The sequence below is a fragment of the Pleurodeles waltl genome, chromosome 9, assembly GCF_031143425.1.
Source record: "Pleurodeles waltl isolate 20211129_DDA chromosome 9, aPleWal1.hap1.20221129, whole genome shotgun sequence".
Taxonomy (NCBI): Eukaryota; Metazoa; Chordata; class Amphibia; order Caudata; family Salamandridae; genus Pleurodeles; species Pleurodeles waltl.
Window position 1 is genome coordinate 134,912,865 of NC_090448.1, and position 22,200 is coordinate 134,935,064.

A 22,200-nucleotide genomic window follows, 5' to 3' on the forward strand; every position below is an offset into this window, starting at 1 on the left:
AGAATGAGTCCTGCGGAAAGCTGGTTTTGGCTTGCAGGTTGAAAGACACCAGGGCCTTTTGGGCAGAGGCAGCAAATATTAAAAACAGTGGGTGCTAATACGCTCATCACCACCATTAGCCAAGAACCCACTTTAAAGTGGACTACGGGTCTGAGACCTTAGCCCAGCTTGCAAAGGAGGAGGTGACCCTCCCTTTAGCCGTAGAATTTACCTTATATGAGGTTAGGGAAGTGATCATTAAAACCCCCGAAATAAGGCTCCTGGGCCAGATGGGGTACCCAGAGATTTGTACAAATCATCTCCGGATCTATGGGCTCCCCTGTTGTGCAACTGTTTTAAATCCATTAGCAAGATGGGCATTCCAAAATGATGGTGATCTGCTGTCATTGGGGCCATTGTTAAAAAGAGCAGCCCTCAACCCTTGGGGTGCTACCTTCTGATATCTCTGTTGGATTCAGCCATTAAGTTTGTGGGCAGATTTGTCCTGGAATGCCTTCTGGTCCAGGTCAGGGAGTCTGACATTCTGTTGGGTGTGTCGTATGGGTTCCATGAGGGGTTCGGCGTGATGCAGCAGTGAGTGAATTTACACCTGTTGATCCAAAAATATACTGTTGCTAAGTAAGGCTACATCTGCCTGCCTTCATGAACCTATCCTGCGCCTTCCACAGTGTGGTAATGTCCAAGTTATGGGAGATTCTGACCAGCTAAGGAGAGGATGGTGATTTGGTCCAGTTCCTGAGAGCCTTTCATTATGATTCATCTGCCTCTGTCAGGTTTAGCCCTCAGGTAAGCGGACAGTGTGCTTCAGGGTGGGGAGAGGGGTGTGCTAGGGGGGCATCCTAGCATCATTGTTGTTTTTATTGCATAATAATGGCTTAGACACTGCCCTGTCCAACAAAGCTACTGATGCCCGGTCTGTTGGCAGGAAGAAGGTCCTTGATTTATTGCATGCAGATGATGCAGTACTACTTTTGAGGACCTGCAAAAAGTTTTAACATTCTAGTACAAGAATTTGACATCTTTATGGGGTCCCTTGGACTAGTTAGAAATCATTCTAAGACCTTAATTATGGTCTTAGAGTGCCTGTAAACCAGTGATCTTAGGCAAACCAAGATGCAGGGCATCTCTATAATACGACATCCTCTCGCCCTTACCCAGACTTCTTCATACCTGCGTGCTGTTTTTGATGTAAGGTGTAGCTGGGGCTCATGTACTGCCAAAGTTTGTCACAAATTAGTCAATTCGGCAGGGTATGTCTTCAATCATGCCAACTGGATTGGCAAAAAACCTGTGGTCCCACTGCTTAAGGTCTATAGAAGAAAGTGTTTATCAATTTCGATGTACGGGCAGGCATTTGGGGATACACCAGTGTGAACCCTTTTCAGGGTTAACAAAACAGGGTGCTTAGGAGACTAGTGGGTATCCCGCCCGATTTCTTTACCTTCATCCTGCACCAGGAGCTGAGGTAGATTAAGAGGTAGACACAATTAAACTGCCCCACCCCCCGCACCCGTGGTGCTCGATTTGGACTAACCTGCCTGCCTCTTCTAACAGGTAGATTGTCAAGGATTGCCTCTCATGCGAGAAAAACCTGAATATGCCCCGGCTCAATTATATAAAGATGGAGCTGACAAGTTTGGGAAGACAGCATCTCGTCTTTGAGCTTGAAACCGTGACAAAAACTGATAACTTGGGTGTAAAACCACATTTATATTGAAGAAGTGCTGCCTTAGAGAGAGTTACAAACTTATCAACCCCCACCCCCCGTAGGAGAATATGTTGCGCTCCGTAGCACTACAACTATGAATCTGTGTCTGGAATGTTTTGATAATATGTTGGATAGAATGTTGCTCACCCGTTTTAGGTTAGGTTTTGTAGTGACAACCTGGTTTTCTTCTCGGTCAGTTTGGCCCATCTAAAATATCGTTAGGCCTTGTGATGAAACTTCACCCCACAGTTGATTGCATTCTACTTTTTTCTGACAGTTAGATCTTGCTCTTACTAAAAGGTTTTTAATCCGAATAATTTGGGCCAGAGGCATTTTAAGTCGCAGGGCTGTACTTTTATGGTTACTTTGTTAACCGAAATAAAGATTTGACTTTGACTACTTACGCAACAGCTTTACACTAGAAGAGTGCTATGAAAAGAAGCCAGAAGATATTTACATGCTAAACAGTTTACTCGAAAGGCATATACAACAAAATATTGCTAAGTAGATGTGTTTTTTTTTTTTTACAAAATGCATGCATTTCCACTGAATCCCTAAAAAAGGATATGTGCATGCACGTTTTACTTTGTTCATTATTTTTTTTAATGCAACAACATTTTATCATGACAGAAAGTAAAACCAATGAACATGCAAATATAATTAGTGTATACTACATTATTTTATTAGCCAGTTATGGCTTTGATACAGAAGCATTTGTTACTTAGACATGTTACCAATGTTTTATTTAGTAATACGTTTAAGCATGCCTTGCCCTATGTATGTACAACTCACATGCAATGGTCTCAGTGCGTACATATACCTCTGCATTTTCCCATCCACAGATTGGCAACTAAGAAAATACAGCACATGTTTTGCAGCCCTGGGCAGAATTTCTATTATGCTTACGCAATTTGCATAATTGGTCATTTAGCCTTATGCTTTTTACCCAAATTCAGTCAAATTAGTCAGGGTGTGCAAAATGTGTGTACTTCTTTCTGCATTATTAAGTAGAATTATGCTAAATGATTCCTCACACTCATTATGGTCACAAGGACCAAATTGGCACTAAAAAAATAAAGCAAAAAGCACAAATGCTGTGAACATGTTCATAGTTTGCTGTATTCCGTGATGGGATTTTTTGAATCGTGAATGGACATGTTATTATGCAACGTGTCGTGCAGGGGCAGTTGGTAATCCTAACAAGTGGTGGGGTGAAATAAGTTCTCCAATCACTTCCTAAAAAAAGAAAATAAAACGCCCCTCCCTCCAAAAGCCCTTAATGAAACACACGCCCCCAAAAGCCCATAATAAAACAACCCCTCCCTCCAAAACCCCATGTTAAATTAAAATAAAAGGCATTTGCCGAATGTAGCACGACCTCCTAGGTCTTCTGCAGACTGCAGTCTGCTGGGGAGTTCCCCTAACCAATCCAGACACTGCACTCATGCTGTTAACCAGCATGAGAGAAGTGCCTGGAGTGGATGGAGTGGGCTGGCTGGATGCTCCTTCAGGCCCTGGAGGCCTGTGCTTGGTCTGCACCCAGCTTTCTTAAGTCTTCTGAGTGGTGAGCTTCAAAGTGCCCATGTCACTTTGGCCAGAAAACAACAGCTGGCCAAAGTGACATGCGCACTTTGGAGCATCCTTTCAGCCACTGCTCCAGTGCTCTGCTGCTAACCGGCAGCAGAGGACACGCCCCCATGTCTGTTGCTTCAGGGCCCGGGTACTGCAGCACGCACATCGGGGGAAAAGATAAAATGACAATGAAATCATTTCATTGCCATTTTATGTTTGTCACCTGTGGCGCACAGTGGGCGGGTGGGTGATTCTCCCCTGCTCTCATAGAGAAAGCGCTTCTTGCGTCGCAATACCTTAAATTTAACACACAAAGCATAAGGCAAAATGCTGGAAGTTATGCGAGATTATTCTTGCATAATAAAATTTGTCCCGTCCTGAAAAGTACGCACTAAGCTATGTATTACGTTCTAAAAGGTAATACACTAAACTGGTTTAGTACTTCTTTTACTGTCACACTCTGCAACATATAGATCTCAGTGCATGACAATAGAATCATAGTACAGGGCCTTATAAAATCCAGGATTTATTAAAGCTGATCCTTTTTTCAGATAGGTTTCCAGCACGCAAGCGCACTGCGTGCTTGACCACGCATTGATTTTTCAATTTACAAATCTCTTGCAGCATCTGTACAATCCCAGGACTCGGTTATTACACAGGCTGCTTTGCTTGATCGATAGCTTGTACATCTCACAGCTCAGCGAATTCTAAATGGCATATTATGTTTGATAAACTTGAGAGATTGTGCCGGCTCACAGAGCTTCCACCAGGATGCTTCCTTTACGATGGCGTAGGATTCAGGCTCAACCTCTTTAAGGATTGGATCCACGTCGACAATCCTCTATCTTTCGTTTACTGGACAGCATCATAAATCCTTGTTAAATCTTGTCATGTGACAGTTCACAAGCCTCATTGTAAACTTGCAGCACAAGTTTGCAGTCAAGACTAGCTGCGATTCAGAGGGGTCTGTGGTTGGGGGCTGGCCTACTGCACTGAAAGGCCCTGTGTTACTACAGAGTGAAATATGCCCACTGCTCCCTTGCAGATTTTTAATTTTTTTTATGTAACAGATAAAGCTCCAAGTGTGTCCTCGTCATATAAAATGATTCAGGTAAGAAGCAGTAGTATTTAAATGGCTTCCCAGAATGTGAATAGATAACTGAATGTAGTAACTATATTGTTGGGGAGCACAAACTGATGGCTATTTCACACCCTGGATTTGACTCCGTAGAGGCTTATTTGTCTGCTTTGGGTATCACATGCATCTATCAAAAATACTAACCCTTCCCTCGTGTTTCCATCACACTGGAATGAGAAGAGAAGCTTAGCAGAAGCCAGGCCTATCAGGATGAGCACGCGGATTTTGTTTTATCCATTGTGCTACTAAATACGGACTATAACACCCTGGAACAACAATATTGAGGAGAGAGTCTCGAGAGACAAAATATCAGAGGTAATTGCATATGGGGAAGTATAGATTTACTATTGCTAATCCACATCGGCGTACCTTGAAGATATATGTACAGCGCAGTTACATATGTGAAATGAGGTATAGAAAATTTAGACTTACCTGTTGATATTTTGTTTTTGATATTTTGTTTTCGATATTTTGTCCCCGATATTGAGTCCCATTGATACTGTAGTTTCGCTGTTCAGGTCGCACAAACCCAAGTGAGATGTCTGATGCATATGGTCTCACAGTTTGTGCACAGCAGTGTGTTTCTTTAAAAATGGATTGTAAGGAAATATTGAATGTGCAGCAGTGACTAGGGACTAGCCTGGCTCTAGTGAATGTGACGACCAGGGATAACCAATGGTTATGATGGTCCTCCGCCAGAAGCCCTGAACTGAGTTTCTTCTTTTGATTTAGCTCAAAACAGAAACCAGAGACAAGTTCTCCCCTTTCAGATTACTAATGGTTGATCTTAATTATTATTTTGGGTTTAGTTACCAGCATGTTTTGATTCTATGAACCCGAGTATAACCACTGACTGGGGCCATTTGCTTTGTACAAGTCCTTATGGATCTCGGATTTGGTCCAGGTCAGACAAAGGAAAGGACCTTGCAAAATAAGCAACTGAGTGAGTTCCTTGCACTCTTCACACCACAAAGAACCCTAGTCACGCACTCTTTTCACTTCTGCTCCCGGAAATGCAATAGTTCCACATCACTTGCAATTGCCAAAATGCCTGGAAACAACTTTTACAGTTCTCTTGGAAACCATACTTTATTTGTAGCAAAGACATAAGTGCTGGAACATTAACCAGGATTGTAAACATCTTTAAAGGGCAAATTGCCATCCTGTTCTTGCTGCTGGGGCAAAGAGCCCAATTCTGCTGGTCACATTAAAGATAACCTGCTAAAGAGAGATGGAGGACCTCTGGCTAGCAAATAAGGAAGAAAGGGACTAAAAATCCCTTTTCAGGAGATGAGGGTTCTGCTGGTGGAACCAGGAATTAGGGCAATCCTCAAACAGAAAAAAATGTTTGAATAGATTGGCATCAGAAAAGGAGATGTAATATGTCCAACCATGGTCCTGAATCATCATTGTGATAGTGTGTGGTGTTCATCTGGTACACATCACTTTCAGTCTGAAGAGTAGGAGTAACCTGAACTATGGTCATTGTTAGAGGAATAGACAAGATAGAGCCAAGTATTACTCTGGGACTTGAGTAAAGGAAGATTGTACATGTATTTTGTCAATCAATAACATAACCTAAAAAGGTCTGGGGACACCTAATAGTTTATATGCGTTGAACAGCTGCATTTCACCAGGGATTATGAGACTCTTGTGATGATCCACCTCTACACAGGCCATGTATAAAACATATATGGCCGTTCAGTTGGCCGAATTAACTGCATCATTTTTGTGACCGAGTGTCAGTACAGCTCTGTGCAAAGACCTGATCCACAAGGTGGTGTATCTTGCTTGGGCTATGGCATAGCATTCTGTGGAAATGTAATAGAACTAATTAACTCTTATCAACTTTTCTAATCCTTATCAGACTTTCCTATGTAGTACAAAGATTTAGAATTCTTATAAAACAACAAAAGATTAATCTATCACTACTGTCAATATTTTAGAAACCTCTATGCAAGTTTTAAGTTATATCGTTTTTCTAGAAAAGCTGTATTAAACTGTATTATTCTAGAAATCAAACAAAGAAACATCACATAATACGTACTTTGAGGTTTGCACCACAGGCAAAACAGGTAAACAGTTATCACCTTTTCCTGGAATGGATCAATAAAACACAGTCTTTTGGGTATGGCATCCCATAATGGGGGCAAATCATGGTGCAATACCTGCTTTGGCACAAATACAAAGTGCACAGGCATTTCTGGATCAAGATACAGTTGGGAAGAGGCCCGATACCTCTCAAACCAAAGACTATAATCTGTACTTGAGGGCCTTCGGTGGAGGTTGTTCAGTGTTGGTCTGATAAGATGCTATATAATAGAAGATATAATAGAAGAATAGGACTGGAAGAGTGTGTGCTCATTATTCAAAGAAAATAAACACGTTCAACAACAAAGGGCTTCCTAACCTGCACAAGAGAAAATTTGATGGACTACTTAGCGTTGCCATTAAGAAGGTCTAGAAGGAGTTTCGTAACTAAGGACTGTTATTCTGTGTTTACAAGTAGAACGGTGTGGTTTTGGAGAGAAACATTAATGTTCAAAATTACTACTGCGATAATTAAAACAAAAATATTTGAATCCCCGTATTCCAGTGAATATTTATAGCCATGAGAAAAAGAGTGAAAATTGCAATTCAAAACAGAAGACAACCCAACAGTTCAGAATCAAATTCCTCTAATTTATCAATTATGAAGAGATTTGGGGGGAAAAGGATGGTGAACGAGACATGAATTTAGATTCCATGCCTGCCACAGCCTGTCCTGAAGGGCATAAGGTGGGTTCCTAAGGAATCAACTTGATATTCTATGGGGTATCATGGAAAGGCTACCCCAACTCATAACCATTTCCCAAGTCATAACCATACAGAAAAGGATATGATGAGTTCACTAGAGGGGTTAAGAAGAATGATTGTGAATTTATAATAAATAGGGCCATCATGTCTTGTTTACGCTGAGAAGCTTGGATGGAGGAGAGCAAGATTTGGGCTGGAGAAATGGAATACAAAGGATCATGAGAAGAAAGGGTACGGGGCAGGCAAAGATGCAGAGAAGGGGGAGGGGAAAGCAGAGGCACATAAAAAATAAATCAAGCAGAGTGGGCAGGGACAACCAAATCTTAATATAAAAGGCGAGATTAAGAGGCCCTTCAATACATTGTTCACCGGATGCATACCAAACCCTTCCCAAAGTACTCTGGTGCAAAAGTTACACTATCAATATAACAGCCTCAGAACATTAACTAAAAACAAAAACTAGAACACAAACATTTAGGGGCCGATTAGGACTTCAGCAGACGGAAAAGGCCATCTGCCGAAGTCCCAACGGGCAGGATGCTGCCAGTGCGGCCGCCTTCCTGCAGGCCCCATTAAGAGTTTCCCTCTGGCTCAGCGGGAAACTGCCTACAACATTGGCGCTGGCTCATAATAGAGCTGGCAGCAATGCTGTAGTGCGTAGGGTGCAGCAGCACCCGTTGCAATGTTCACTGTCTGCAAAGCAGACAGTGAACGTCGTGATGGGGCTGGCGGGGGTGTGCACTGCCCATGCCAAGTGCATGGGCAGTGCAGGGGTCCCTCTGGGGCACCCTACACCCACTCTCCACCACCCTTTACATAGTGGTGCTATGCCATGTAATCACTGGCAGAGAGGGGGGTCGTAATCCCCAGGGCGGTGCTGCTTGCAGCACTGCCATGGCGGATTAAGTCCACCAGCCCCTCCTTTGGAAGTAAACTGGCGGTGCTGGAGGTTATAATGTGGTGGTGGGACTGCCACATTAGCAGCGGTCCGACCGCCACTGCGGCCTTGGAAGTCCTAAGACTGCCAGAGTCGTAATGACCCACTAAGTTTCTATTTCTGAATCTAGTGTGACACATCTAGATAGCCTTTATCAACTGCAGTTCAGAGCATTAACTCAGAACCAACTGGATCCCAACGCAGCCTTAAACATAAGCACACAAGATGTATTTCGTTTAAACATATGCACATATCTAACAAATTGTGAGCCAGAATACAGCGCAGTCTCATCTGAATATAGGAATTAGAGCTCCTTCTGTAACTAATAAATTAAAACATGGCTATTCATGCAGAAAACATTAAGACTCTAATTGTGTTTTGATGTACTGACAATGGGGAAAAAAAAAAAAAAAAAAAAAATCACATCCAAGAGACATGAAAGTTTACAGTCGTAACTAACAGCAGTTAATCTGGATGGGAGAGAATAAAACAAATAATGTCTTATTCAACAATTGACCACCTACCACAAAGAAATACAGTAAATTTTGAAAACTTCCTTATTGACTTTTAAAATTATAACAGGATTGTGGTTAGAGATGTATGCATACGGAAGCTGCAGTAAAGGTTACTATTCCCATCACTCACAACTTTTCTCACCACTACATTACCTCACAAATCATGGACAATTGTCTACAGAAATCACCATCATTAGACAGCTCTTCACTCCTACTCTTTCTAAAACACAAAATGCAAATAAAAGCACAATCCTTTCAGTCAGACAGATCACCAACCTGGTCTTTCTGTTGCTGGATCAGAATTGTAAAAAAAAAAAAAAAAAAAAAAAAAAGAGACACTGCTGCAATGTGCAGGTCTCCACCCACACGCGGAAACACGCTACAAGTAAAAATGCTGGTCACTTCTGAGAGGCGTCTTCAACTCCACCACTCAGCAGTAAATGAAGAAGATGCAGAAGACATCAGAAATGTACCAGGGACAAGAGGAGAATTGGGGATACTCATTTGCTACAACTATTGGAATAGGTGTCTCCAACCAGTCGATCACAAGCTACCAGCAGCTCACAGACCTCTTTAAGAGTAGCTCGCAGCCTTGAGCTAATTTTTAAATAAGCACAGGATCACATTTTCTGTTTAAAGTTAAGAGACGGTCGTGTTTATTTTACATTATTATCAGGTTGCAGGTAGCAGGCCCTGATAATGAGCAGTACTCAGTTTTATGACCCTAGCTGGAGCCCAGAGGTGTAGAACTGAAGCATTGATGTGTTTAACTCTTAAATAAAAGACCTTGCCAACTCAATATTGGAGCAGGAGAACAAAATGTTTCTGAATGCTATTAAAGGGGAACAAATTAAAGTGAAAAGTTACCTTAATGATTAAGTTAACTCTACATTATAATTTTGTCCCATTTCAAAGTGTCACATTTAAAAGCCGTAGGGCTCTTGTTCCCAGTGGTCACATATCTGTAACTAAAAAAAGTCTTTTTGTTTTGTACATGAGAGAATTTTGAAGTGAAGAAAAATATTTCTATGAAACATTGAGTCATACTGTCTTTCTCCACTTTCAATTAAGCAAATGATGTCTGTTTTCTGAAGCATGTTTCTTCACTTTAAATTCCTCTCATTTAAACAAATGGCTATGTTCTTATTTTATGAATATGGCATTGTGTCTACTGGCCACTGGGAGCAAGATGCCTTGTGCATGTAAATGTTAAACTCTGAAATAGGAGAACATTTAAATGAGTCTAACTGAATCCATATAAACAAATATAACTCATCAGTTTAATTTTCTCCCATTTCAAAGTCTCACCTTTACACACAGCAGGCATCTTGCTCCCAGTGGCTGGTAGACAGTGTGCCATATTCATAACTGAAAAATACAGTAATTATTTTAGTTGGTAGAATTTTAAAATGCAGACTTTTTTGTTCCATATTGTGAACATTTTTGCATAACATTTTTGTGCACTTTAGACATTTTTCATTTAAAAAGAATCATTGTATGTGTGTTATACATGCACAGTGCCACATATGGCAAAAGGTACGTCTTGTGCCACACGTACATACAACAGTCACTCGTACACATACATACTATTCATACCCATACAAGTTCACATGGCACCCCTGTCATAGTGCTCCTAGACTAAATATTTTGTTCAAACAATACTATCTGACTCTATGGACATTAGGCTTAAAGGCAATGAAGCAGAATGTTGGTGGTGCCTCATAACAATGCTGGAGTTGCTTAGCCTTCGGTACCTCACAAAACGTTTCACTGATCAGAAGTAGCTCTCATTACAGAAAATGTTTGAAGAGAACTTTATTGATATTTCTACTACTGTTACTGTATCTCTTCATGGTGTATAGTGTCACCAGAAACGAATTATGTTACAGTTCTTGAGCCATCAACAGATTACATTGACTCACCAGATGTGAGAACCAAAGAGCTGCAAACCCTGCTGCAGAATAATGCAGGAAACTAAAGCCAGAAAATCTGGCCTATCAACATGGAGAAGAACTACCATTGCTTAGAAAAAAATAAATGTAAACACCAGGCTTACATGCAACAGATGTAATGCTCGCAGGAAGGTTCTGCTGAAACGGGTGCTGGTCAACTTCGGACTCTTCTGTTTCACAGGGAATATATTGTCCAGCATAGCTAGGGTGTGCAACTTGAACCTGTGGCTGTGCTTGAAATTGCGTAGGTTTTTCACTTGTTTCTACTTCTCTCTGGTCTTCCGTCACTTTTGCAGGCCTCATGCGCGCTCTTCTCCAGTTAATTAATGCAACTCTGTCTCGAATTGATTTTGCTACAATCTTGACATCACTATCATGAAAAAATCCAGATTCAACCTGCAGAAAAACCAAATGTTAGTATACCACTTGTGCCATAAAAACAGAAATAAGTACATACATGCCTTCTGACCTATAGTTGTACGGCACAATATAATCCAATTTAATAATGTAACACGTACCCCACAAGGCATGGGAACTTTTGTTACCTTAGAAAATGGCATGTTTAACATGCAAATTTCAAAACCATGAATTTTTACTTTCCAAATTAATAGTGTCATTTATATTTAAAAACAAAGTTTATTTTTTTCCTTCAACGTAGATGATGAAAGCACGATTACAGCCCGGAGCGAGAAGGTTAAGTCGTGCAAGCGCACTACTTTCTTAGCAATGCTACTTTCCACATTTATAAGCCCGCTTTGTCACAGGACAAGAACAAATACAATGATAGAGCCATCCTAAATTCCTATCCTCTGGCTTAACAAAAAATCAATTTTTAAATGTTTTAACCAGTAGTGACAAAATCCAACATTTGTATGTTTTTTTTAAAATCCACTTTAACAGGCCACAGGTTTTGTTAGTAGTTTTGGATTACATAAAAAGAAAAATTCCAAGGGACCATAGTTAGCACTTGTAATTTTTACCGTTTCAACAGAAACGAATATTTGTCAATGTTCTTAAACGCTGCAAATAGCATTGTTATACATGCGCTATCACTTTCTATGAAACCTTAATAACCTCCTAAACTAAAAATCATTGACAAATTGCATTTTCAGTTTTAAAGGCGTATGGCTACATTTTTTGGGGTGGTTGTAAAAGCTATTGTCTGTTTTCCAAGAATTTGCAGTGAACTTTTAGAATGCCAATTGTTTACCATCTTTTGGCTTTATTGTCACTCATTTGCATCTTTCTTATTCAATAACATTCCTTATCCAGCTTGTGTTTGTCCCTTCCTCTAGAGCATATGCTCTTTAATTGTGTCCTTAAAATGCTCACTTTTGGGACTGTTTTTTTTTCTTTTTGATTAAGTGCTCCACGAGGATGCATTTGTTTTCCCGCTCTCTTCCCCTTTTGCTCTTTCTCGTCTGCATACTTCCCTCACCATGTGCTGCTTTTCCCCTCCTGCCCCTACCCACTCCTTCATCGATACCCTTCCTATTGCTCTTTAGCACTTACTTTGTCACCATGCCAACGTTGTTCCTGTAATGCTTGGTGAATTGTGGGCAAGCCGGGAGATGCTTCAGTCACTCTTTCCAGCCCTCATTTCCTTCACTTTTTTGCATAGGATGTGCTTCTCGGAGTTGTGGAAGCCTTGAAGCCTACCTTGTTGAACTTCCAGTGGATAGCACTGCCAGGGGCTCCAAGTGCATAAGCATGAGAATGGCTATGGGTGCAAACTTAGTTATTAAGAGCAGCAAGTCTAGGGAAATCCACATACCTGTCCACTAAATCCACATACCTGTCCATTGTGCCTAACCAAGCACAGAACGTTTTCTGTTGGCCACTGGATTCTATATATTCTTTGCTTAAGCATGTGAGTCATACAAGCTGAAACCCCTACAAATTTACTGCTCCTGGGCTGACACTATTGCCTTTTTGGGACTGCCATATGGGAGTTACAAGACATCATGGCGTAAGCAAATTGGCTTTGCCAAGGTGTTTTGCTACTGTTGGCAGTAAGCACTTTCATTCGACAATGAATTACTTAATCTCTCTAATTCTTCTCTGAAAATGTCACCTTTTACATAGTAACCAGGGAGCACCACCATGCTTTGGCAAACACTTCTCGCACCACCATGGGCCCAGCATAGATTTTGTCCCCTTCTGAGTGGGTGGGTTGGGGACTTACCCTAAATCTGCCTACCAACTGGTACCAAGTAGCCTATTAACAAGGGGGATTTTTCTTTTAAAGCAGTGGCTCATCTGGCATTGCACCACCCCAACACCCATAGCCCAATAAACACTTTCTGTCCTTCCCTGGAGGCAGGATGGGGATAGGTGTGGGCAAAAGCCCACTTGACACCTGATATTGGTGCCAAACAAATAATAAGAATAAAAGGAGCGAAGAAGGCATAGGCCTGCCTCGACTAAGCCACACCCTCCATATGCTAGATTTTCTGCGAGGATCAGGTCTCCCTTGCACTGGGCCATAACTTCCTATTCTTGGGGCATATTCAGGCACTCATAACAAGCAAAGTGGGGATTGCTGTGGAGAGTGGGTGGAAGTTTAGAATTTAATTCCCACCAGTATTCCCACACCAACAATGCAGCTCTTAAACTATAAAGAGCCCGGAATGGGCAATAGGGGTCCAGTTTTACCAAGTCCTATCCAACAGATAGTTCAGAATATGGGCGCATTTCCCCTGCAATAAACCCTCTGCTTGGAGCATAGAGGAATGCTGTTAAAGGTTGGGGAATCGGCTCTGCAGATACCCACACCCCCAAAAGGTCTGCATCCAGGTCTGGTATTCCGAGTCTGGTATTTGCAGACTCCATTATTCTGGTCCCAGAAACACTGAGCTATCCTGAATTGGCCAAAGCAGTATTGCTCAAAGGAGTAAAATGGTGAAATGCTCTAAAGATGTCAAAGTTATGCTTAAACCACCCAATTTCCTCTCACTTCCCATGGAAGATGGCTGCAGTATTCAGGCTAGGATTTATCTCTCACTCATGCACCCAAGGAATATTACCAACCCTGGACATTTCTGAAAAGTATAGACCCAGAAACGTCTAGGGCGGATTAGGGTGTGTGGACCCAGCATATTGACTTACTCAGAATGCCTTCTAAACATCAAAACTATGCCTAAAACCCAACCTACCCGCACTTTCCATGGCTGCAGTATTTGGGCTGAACCCTTTCTTTCGTGAAAACTACAGACTCAGGTGAATGGAGGTTGGTCGGGCTTGCATGGATCCCAGCACCCTTTCCTACTCAGAATGCCTTGAAGATGTCTGAACAATGGCCAGCAAGCTGGCAGACCTCAGGCCCAAATTTTAAATCCAGTCCCTATGGAAAGTGGGAGGGATTTCTATTTTGTTTAAGGCAAAGCTATAAGGTTTGTAGGGCATTCTGGGTAAGACAATGTGCTGAACCTAAGTAAGCCATATTCTCCAGCAGTCCCCAGCATACCATTTTTATTGAGCAAGTGTAGGAACGCAGGGTGGTAGGAATTTCACCTTCACCTGCCACTTCCACAACATTGCCACACAAATGTTGGAAATTTGATTTTAAGAAGTATAGTTTGAAGGTCTTAAGGCATTCTGTGTAAGATAAAGTGGTAGGATGCATGTGAGCCATACAATCCTGGAAATTCCCTGATCCCCAGTGCTCTTTGGATGATGGCTGTACCTGGCCTAAAGAAGGCAGGCAAACACAAACGTCTATTTTAACCAAACATTTATTTGTTCTTAACATGGTTGCTTTTTTGGTTCATTCCTGTTCGGTGTGACAGGTTTACTTACATTTGGGTTGCAGGTTTGATCGGTAGGTGTTTGAGAATGAAGAATGGAAGGAAACTTCCATTTAACTATTACATTTCCCTTTAGTTTTGGTTTCCAATTGTATGCCATTGTGCCCAAAAACAACTTGGCTAACACCTCGAAACTTACTTGACACTGTGGGTAATCTAGTATTCCGAGTAGCTGAAGAACCTCTATGCCAGATGCATATTCTTTGTACATTTCAAAGATACATAATTTATATTTATCTGCGTTATTATTAATTAGAATGTATCTTATGAAGAGATGCATGGTAAGTACACAAGGAAAAGATCATTGTGTACGCCAGATCTTGGGTGATAGCTCTAGGTATTTCAGGTTTTTTAAAGTGGACTAACAAATCTGCTGAATGTAACACGGTTACTTTTGCAGATCAGCCTTCACTGCAGAAACACACAGATGAAAATTGTTACATTCTATTTTTCCTGGTTTTTTTTTTTAAACTATTTCTTATTTCAACAATTAGTACGTGCAGGAAAACCATGACGAATCTAAACAAATGGATTGCTGAATTCAGAATTTTGCCTAGCTTCGTGTGTAAGGCTTCTGAGTTTCGTCCAGCCAACATATAATATTCTGAAAAAGTAGTGAAAATTGTTTCTTCTATACCCATTGTGAAAGGTAGGAAGAGGGTGATTTTAGAACAACAAACCTTTTAATGATGCCATCTTTTGAACAAGACTATACCAAAAGTAATAGATGGAATCCATCATTAATCTTAGAAACAAAAAGTGATGGATAGAATGCTTGAATTAACCTCAGACACTGGTAATTACTCAGGCATGCATCCATGTCCATCATTATTTTTCTCATTATGCCACCTCAGTTTGGAAACCTCCATATGCACAGACTTGACCTTGTTATAGTGGGATAGGTCAGCCTGATGCTAGGCCAGGGCCTCCCTGAACAGGAACACAAGCATCCCAGAACCAGTTTTGCCCCAGTTGCCCTAAATGAAATGACCGTGCCTAGATGTGGAACCTGTGCACACCTGGACTGGCAGTCCGTGCTGGACTGGAGGGTCAAGAATAATTTGCAAATGGCTGGGCCCAAACAGAGGTGGCATGGTGTGCAAAATATCGATGGGCTGGGATGGGGGTTCGAGTAAGTACCAGTGGCTAAGACTGATGCAAGCACTCCATCAGTCACTTTTAGTATTCTTCAGAAACGAAACAAATCTTGCACGGCACTTGGGATTCCCATTTTCATCAAAACGAATACGGTTATATTGTTGTCACTTGTTACAGGATTAGTAACAGCGGCTAGATTTCGTTTACAAACCCAACATGTTTGGAAAAAAAGATGCAAATTTGGCCTCGATAACTTTGTAGAAAACAATTGCTGCGACCTAACCGCGAATTACCAACCAACTACCATTCTTAACGCATTCCTCATGCGTGAAGAGCTGTGATGAAGAGCTGGCACTGCACCTTCAGACAATTTCACCGATGCGAAAAATAGTGGTGGGTTAATACCTAAAGCATGAATGGGTGCCTTGCCCCCGTGTAGCAGCTATGAGGCATGCACTTTTGCATACTACATAGCTCTACTTTCCGCGAGAGCTGTCTTTCACTACTTCAGTCTGAAATAGAAGTTTCCACAAAAGTGAAATGAATGAAATCTAAACCCTGCAGTGTTGATCAAGAGGGGGTACCTTGCAGTCTAAATCAAAGAGGGTTGGGAATTATGGAGTTGGTGTTCGATATTTATGCTGGCATCTTTGTCGATATTGGCTGAAGTTGATGGTGTACTTTAGACTGTCCTGCCAGTTAGGGCCCCTGTGGCGCAGGTGGGGCCTCACCTTTTAAGTGAGCCTCCATTCAGCCCAAGGCCAATTAATGTTTGTGAGATATGGGGGACTAGAGGGGCCCCACATCACATTCTACATCAGGCCCTATCATTTTGCATTACGTTACTGCTGCCAACGGAGTAAAGGCACAACACTGAATTCAAGTATTGTGACAACATATTTTTGTTTCATTCTGGAGGGGAGGTATCTTTAAAACCCTACTTTTCTGGGAAACCTCGACATATGTAACAGCTATGCAGGGCCCCGACCATTATACACGTTAAGTCACAATATCAAGCTTCACTATCACACCTTGAATGCTAGACACCCGGGATCACATATGTGTTACTAGCCCATGGAACAAAACAACTGTTCACAGTGTTTTGTGCAGCTGAACTGTTCAGTTGAAATACTTCCGATTTTGGCAATATCAACAAGCATCTCTGAAAAAAATATTTTCTAAATTGTCAGGATTCACAGTGATTTGTGCATAAATGATGCAAGCACTGACCACTCCTCGTTTGAAAGATACCTTTCATAGCGACTCCCGGCAGGTCACTCTTACGCTTGCCTATTTAAAAAAAGAACACAAAACAGATGTGCAGCAAAGATTGCAATTTGGCCGCCTGTTTCTAATGCACCGGTGGATCACCGTTCTGGTTACACAGCATGGTAAAACAAGGGTCCAACTGAGAGCAAAATATACCTGACAAAGTGCACATAACTGTGTGAGCTGAGAACTTCCAAGCAGCATTCCTCTCGTGCCATGTCTGAGTTACGACTTCGAAGATAAACTCCTGCTCGATTACATCGGTTATGGACATTGTCTGATATGTGCATGTTGAAGCAGGAGAGTAACAAGGGGTACTACGAAAGAACTCTGATGGTACCAATGAGCAGGCACAGAGAGCTGAACAAGCAACAAAGTACAGCTCACTGAGTTCGCTTCTGACCGCTTGGTGTGCTCTGGTGTTCGCAGGTTCTAATCTTAATGGCACCTTTCATCCGAGGCAACGAATGAGTGTCGGGTTTGTAATCAGAATCATGGTGTCGAAAGATACCTGCTTCACATTATTTATAGAGCCACGAGGACGACATCAAGTGCTTTACAGAAATGTATCTTAGAAATATACACTGAAAGGTGAGGCGATGTGCTGCTTTCGTTATTTTAAAAGACGCACACAATTTGAACAGTGCAAGTACCTTGAGACACGGCCATGTAATGAGTAAAGGGTGCAGAGAAAATGTGTAGACTGAAGATTACATATTAGAGCTATTTTGAAACATGGTTACCTGAAGTGGATTGGGGAGGGGTTGGCACTGTCTTGCGGGTAGAAGAATCCAGCTCACAGGCACCCTCAGGGAAAACGCCGTCTTTGCATGAACAGCAAATGCTACGAAGTAACATTGCCATTACTGTTTTTCTAAGATTTAGCCGCAGGGAGACGAGGGAGGGGGAATCAACGCAAAAAAAAAAACAAGATAGAAGAAAAACAAATGCAATAGTCTGTGCACATTTGTACCTTAATGGAAATCCAAACTGGGCCCAAAAAAAAAAAACAACCAAAAAAAAAAACCCACAAAACTAGGTAACTGATCACGTTTTGTTATAAAACGCAAACCGGTCAAAATAAACAACGAGCGCGTTTCGTCCCGGAGATTTACAGCCCTGATTTTCTAAGATTGAGCTGCACAGCTACGAGGGCAAGAGGGATGAGGTGGGATGAATGTAAAAGAAATTCAGGGACCGCGCCTGAACGGATCACACACCCACAAAACTAGCGGCAGTAAAAGCGGGTCAGAGGTGGGGGCATGGCGGTGGTGTGAGGTTTCTGGCAGCTGCAACCCAGGCTGTCATACTTTTTAAAGGACATTTTAAAAACGCTCATGCCATTGATCAACAAATTCACTGATCAATAAAATCAGCACGGACTCCAGAACCACAAAACACGCTACCTCCTCCCAAACAAAAAAAAAAATTAAACATGAAGCGCAGCACCCGTGTAGCAGGCGTTGAGCTGATTAAACAAAAGCCACGTGTGCTGCTCAATGAAAAAATAAATAAATGAAACATCAAGCACGGCGTCTGTGTAGCCTTGCGCCCTGCTGATGAAGCCAAAGCCTACTGGGCTAGAAAAGCAGGTCATTAGAAAATCTCTTTACACATGCAGCTGGACCTAGATAGTTAAAAAATAGTGCGTTGAAAGTAACAAAAAATAAGCAAGCATTTGGAATGCAATAGTCTTGTGTTTGCTCGAGTTAGAGCTCATAGCGTTGTAAATTACTGACTGGGCTTTTTTTTGCCACACAGACTGAAAACAACAAGAGGAAGAGAGCGAGCTGGCCCTGGAAAAGCCCCCCTCTGATGCTGGTTTATGTTTACAAAGGGAGCTGGTGGGGAGGAGCGACTGAACACACACCCACAGTGCAAGGCAAACAGGCCAATACTGGAAGAAAAAGTCCCCTTCAGAAGAGATAAACATGACATAGCGTAATTACACAGTACTTTGTGCTGCTCCCAAAGTGAAAAAAGGCAAGACAGAGGCAGAAGTGACCACTAGCAAGCAAGGATTTTTGAAGGACACTGCAACTAACAAATCAAAACACTGGAACTCACTGTATTGTATACTTTAGTATACAGCAGGCCGAACGCGAACGATTGACCTAAAAAGAGCTTGAAGTGGAGCAAGTGCATTCTCTTTTCACACAGAAAAAATTTAACTCTCTCTCCCTGTTAGAGTTTAGAGTTATCTAACATCTTTGTTCATGCACAACGTTTAGATCTCTCATATTTTCAAAAGGTAAGTAATAAGGAGGGTCTATGACAAATCATGCAACACAAGCTGGCGGATTTACCCAAGTTTGAGAAGAGAACTAATAGATAGAAAGTAGGCATTTAAATGGCATGTTGCAGAAAAGGAGTTAAAAAGATGCGAAATTCAAATAGGCTTGCTTGAATAAAATTGCACAGAAAAGCTAATGCCTATGCAAGTTAATTCCCAACATCAAAGAAAACCAGTGTAAGGCTAGTCCCCAACACATGGAAAATTATACAGCAGCTAGAAATTGTAAGGCAATGCCTCCTTGGCATGGTTACCCCCCTGACTTTTTGCCTTTGCTGATGCTATGTTTTGAGTTGAACGTGTGCTGAGGCCTGCTAACCAGGCCCCAGCACCAGTGTTCTTTCCCTAACCTGTACCTTTGTATACACAATTGGCACACCCTGGCATCCAGGTAAGTCCCTTGTAACTGGTACCCCTGGTACCAAGGGCCCTGATGCCAGGAAAGGTCTCTAAGGGCTGCAGCATGTCTTATGCCACCCTGGATAAGCCTCACTCAGCACAGACACACTGCTTGCCAGCTTGTGTGTGCTGGTGAGGACAAAACGAGTAAGTTGACATGGCACTCCCCTCAGGGTGCCATACCAACCTCACACTGACTATGCAGTATAGATAAGTCACCCCTCTAGCAGGCCTTACAGCCCTAAGGCAGGGTGCACTATACCATAGGTGAGGGCACCAGTGCATGAGCACTGTGCCCCTACAGTGTCTAAGCAAAACCTTAGACATTGTAAGTGCAGGGTAGCCATAAGAGTATATGGTCTGGGAGTCTGTCAAACACGAACTCCACAGCACCATAATGGCTACACTGAAAACTGGGAAGTTTGGTATCAAACTTCTCAGCACAATAAATGCACACTGATGCCAGTGTACATTTTATTGTAACATACACCCCAGAGGGCACCTTAGAGGTGCCCCCTGAAACCTTAACCAACTACCTGTGTAGGCTGACTGGTTTTAGCAGCCTGCCACACTCGAGACATGTTGCTGGCCACATGGGGAGAGTGCCTTTGTCACTCTGTGGTTAGTAACAAAGCCTGCACTGGGTGGAGATGCTTATCACCTCCCCCTTGCAGGAGCTGTAACACCTGGCGGTGAGCCTCAAAGGCTCACCCCCTTTGTTACAGCACCACAGGGCATTCCAGCTAGTGGAGTTGCCCGCCCCCTCCGGCCACGGCCCCACTTTTGGGGGAAAGGCCGGAGGAGATAATGAGAAAAACAAGGAGGAGTCACTGGCCAGTCAGGACAGCCCCTAAGGCAACCTGAGCTGAAGTGACTCTGACTTTTAGGAATCCTCCATCTTGCAGATGGAGGATCCCCCCCCAATACGGATAGGAATGTGACCCCCTCCCCTTGGGAGGAGGCACAAAGAGGGTGTAGCCACCCTCAGGGCTAGTAGCCATTGGCTACTGCCCTCCCTGACCTAAACACACCCCTAAATTCTGTATTTAGGGGCTCCCCTGAACCTAGGAACTCAGATTCCTGCAACCTAAGAAGAAGAGGACTGCTAAGCTGAAAAACCCTGCAGAGAAGACGGAGACACCAACTGCTTTGGCCCCAGCTCTACCGGCCTGTCTCCCCACTTCTAAAGACACTGCTCCAGCTACGCTTTCCCCAGGGACCAGCGACCTCTGAATCCTCAGAGGACTGCCCTGCTCTAGAAGGACCAAGAAACTCCAGAGGACAGCAGCTCTGTTCACCCAAGACTGCAACTTTGTTGCAAAGGAGCAACTTCAAGACAACTGCGTTTCCCGCCGGAAGCGTGAAACTTGCTACTCTGCACCCGACGCCCCCGGCTCGACTTGTGGAGAAACAACACTTCAGGGAGGACTCCCCGGCGACTACGAGACTGTGAGTAACCAGAGTTGCCCCCCCTGAGCCCCCACAGAGACGCCTGCAGAGGGAATCCCGAGGCTCCCCCTGACCTCGACTGCCTGCTTCCCAGATCCCGACGCCTGGTAAAGACTCTGCACCCGCAGCCCCCAGGACCTGAAAGATTGGAACTCCAGTGCAGGAGTGACCCCCGGGAGGCCCTCTCCCTTGCCCAGGTGGTGGCTACCCCGAGGAGCCCCCCCCCCTTGCCTGCCTGCATCGCTGAAGAGACCCCTTGGTCTCCCATTGATTTCCATTGGAAACCTGACGTGTGTTTGCACACTGCACCCGGCCGCCCCCGTGCTGCTGAGGGTGTACTTTCTGTGCTAACTTGTGTTCCCCCCGGTGCCCTACAAAACCCCCCTAGTCTGCCCTCCGAAGACGTGGGTACTTACCTGCTGGCAGACTGGAACCGGGGCACCCCCTTCTCCATTGAAGCCTATGCGTTTTGGGCACCACTTTGAACTCTGCACCTGACCGGCCCGAAGCTGCTGGTGTGGTAACTTTGGGGTTGTTCTGAACCCCCAACGGTGGGCTACCTTGGACCCAAACTTGAACCCCGTAGGTGGTTTACTTACCTGCAAAAACTAACTAACTCTTACTCCCCCTAGGAACTGTGAAAATTGCACGGTCTAGTTTTAAAATAGCTATATGTGATTATTTAAAAACTGTGTATGCTATTTTGATTATTCAAAGTTCCTAAAGTACCTACCTGCAATACCTTTCATTTGAAGTATTACATGTAAAATTTGAACCTGTGGTTCTTAAAATAAACTAAGAAAATATATTTTTCTATACAAAAATCTATTGGCCTGGAATTGTCTCTGAGTGTGTGTTCCTCATTTATTGCTTGTGTATGTACAACAAATGCTTAACACTAACCTCTGATAAGCCTACTGCTCGACCACACTACCACAAAATAGAGCATTAGTATTATCTCTTTTTGCCACTATCTTACCTCTAAGGGGAACCCTTGGACTCTGTGCATACTATTCCTTACTTTGAAATAGTGCATACAGAGCCAACTTCCTACAGAAATTACTAGGCACGGGCTACTCTTTAAGTGAGGTACAATCTCCTCCAAGAATTGGTGAGATGAAAAGACAAAGTATTGTCTTCATAGAAAGACTTGCATCCAGAGCCAACCATCCTGGGCAACAGTGCAAACCAACTATAAATGCATCGGAAGCAGAGCACCGTATAAAGTGCGTTCTGGTTATGGCCCAAGGAGACTTGAGCAAAGATCA

At 42.9% G+C, this 22,200-nt stretch overlaps 1 protein-coding gene across 2 annotated transcripts in view; it reads right to left on the reverse strand.

Annotated features, from left to right (window-relative positions):
• WNK2 (WNK lysine deficient protein kinase 2) overlaps positions 1-22,200 on the reverse strand; it is a 637,481-nt gene that overhangs the window by 355,836 nt on the left and 259,445 nt on the right. Inside the window, exons 8-9 of one of the 2 annotated variants that reach the window (XM_069206414.1) lie at positions 10,723-11,014; positions 9,975-10,034 (exon numbers count right to left, since the gene is read on the reverse strand). In XM_069206414.1, coding sequence (XP_069062515.1) covers positions 9,975-10,034; positions 10,723-11,014 — 352 coding nt within the window. The remainder of the gene's footprint in view (positions 1-9,974; positions 10,035-10,722; positions 11,015-22,200) is intronic. The other variant, XM_069206415.1, reaches the window with a different exon arrangement.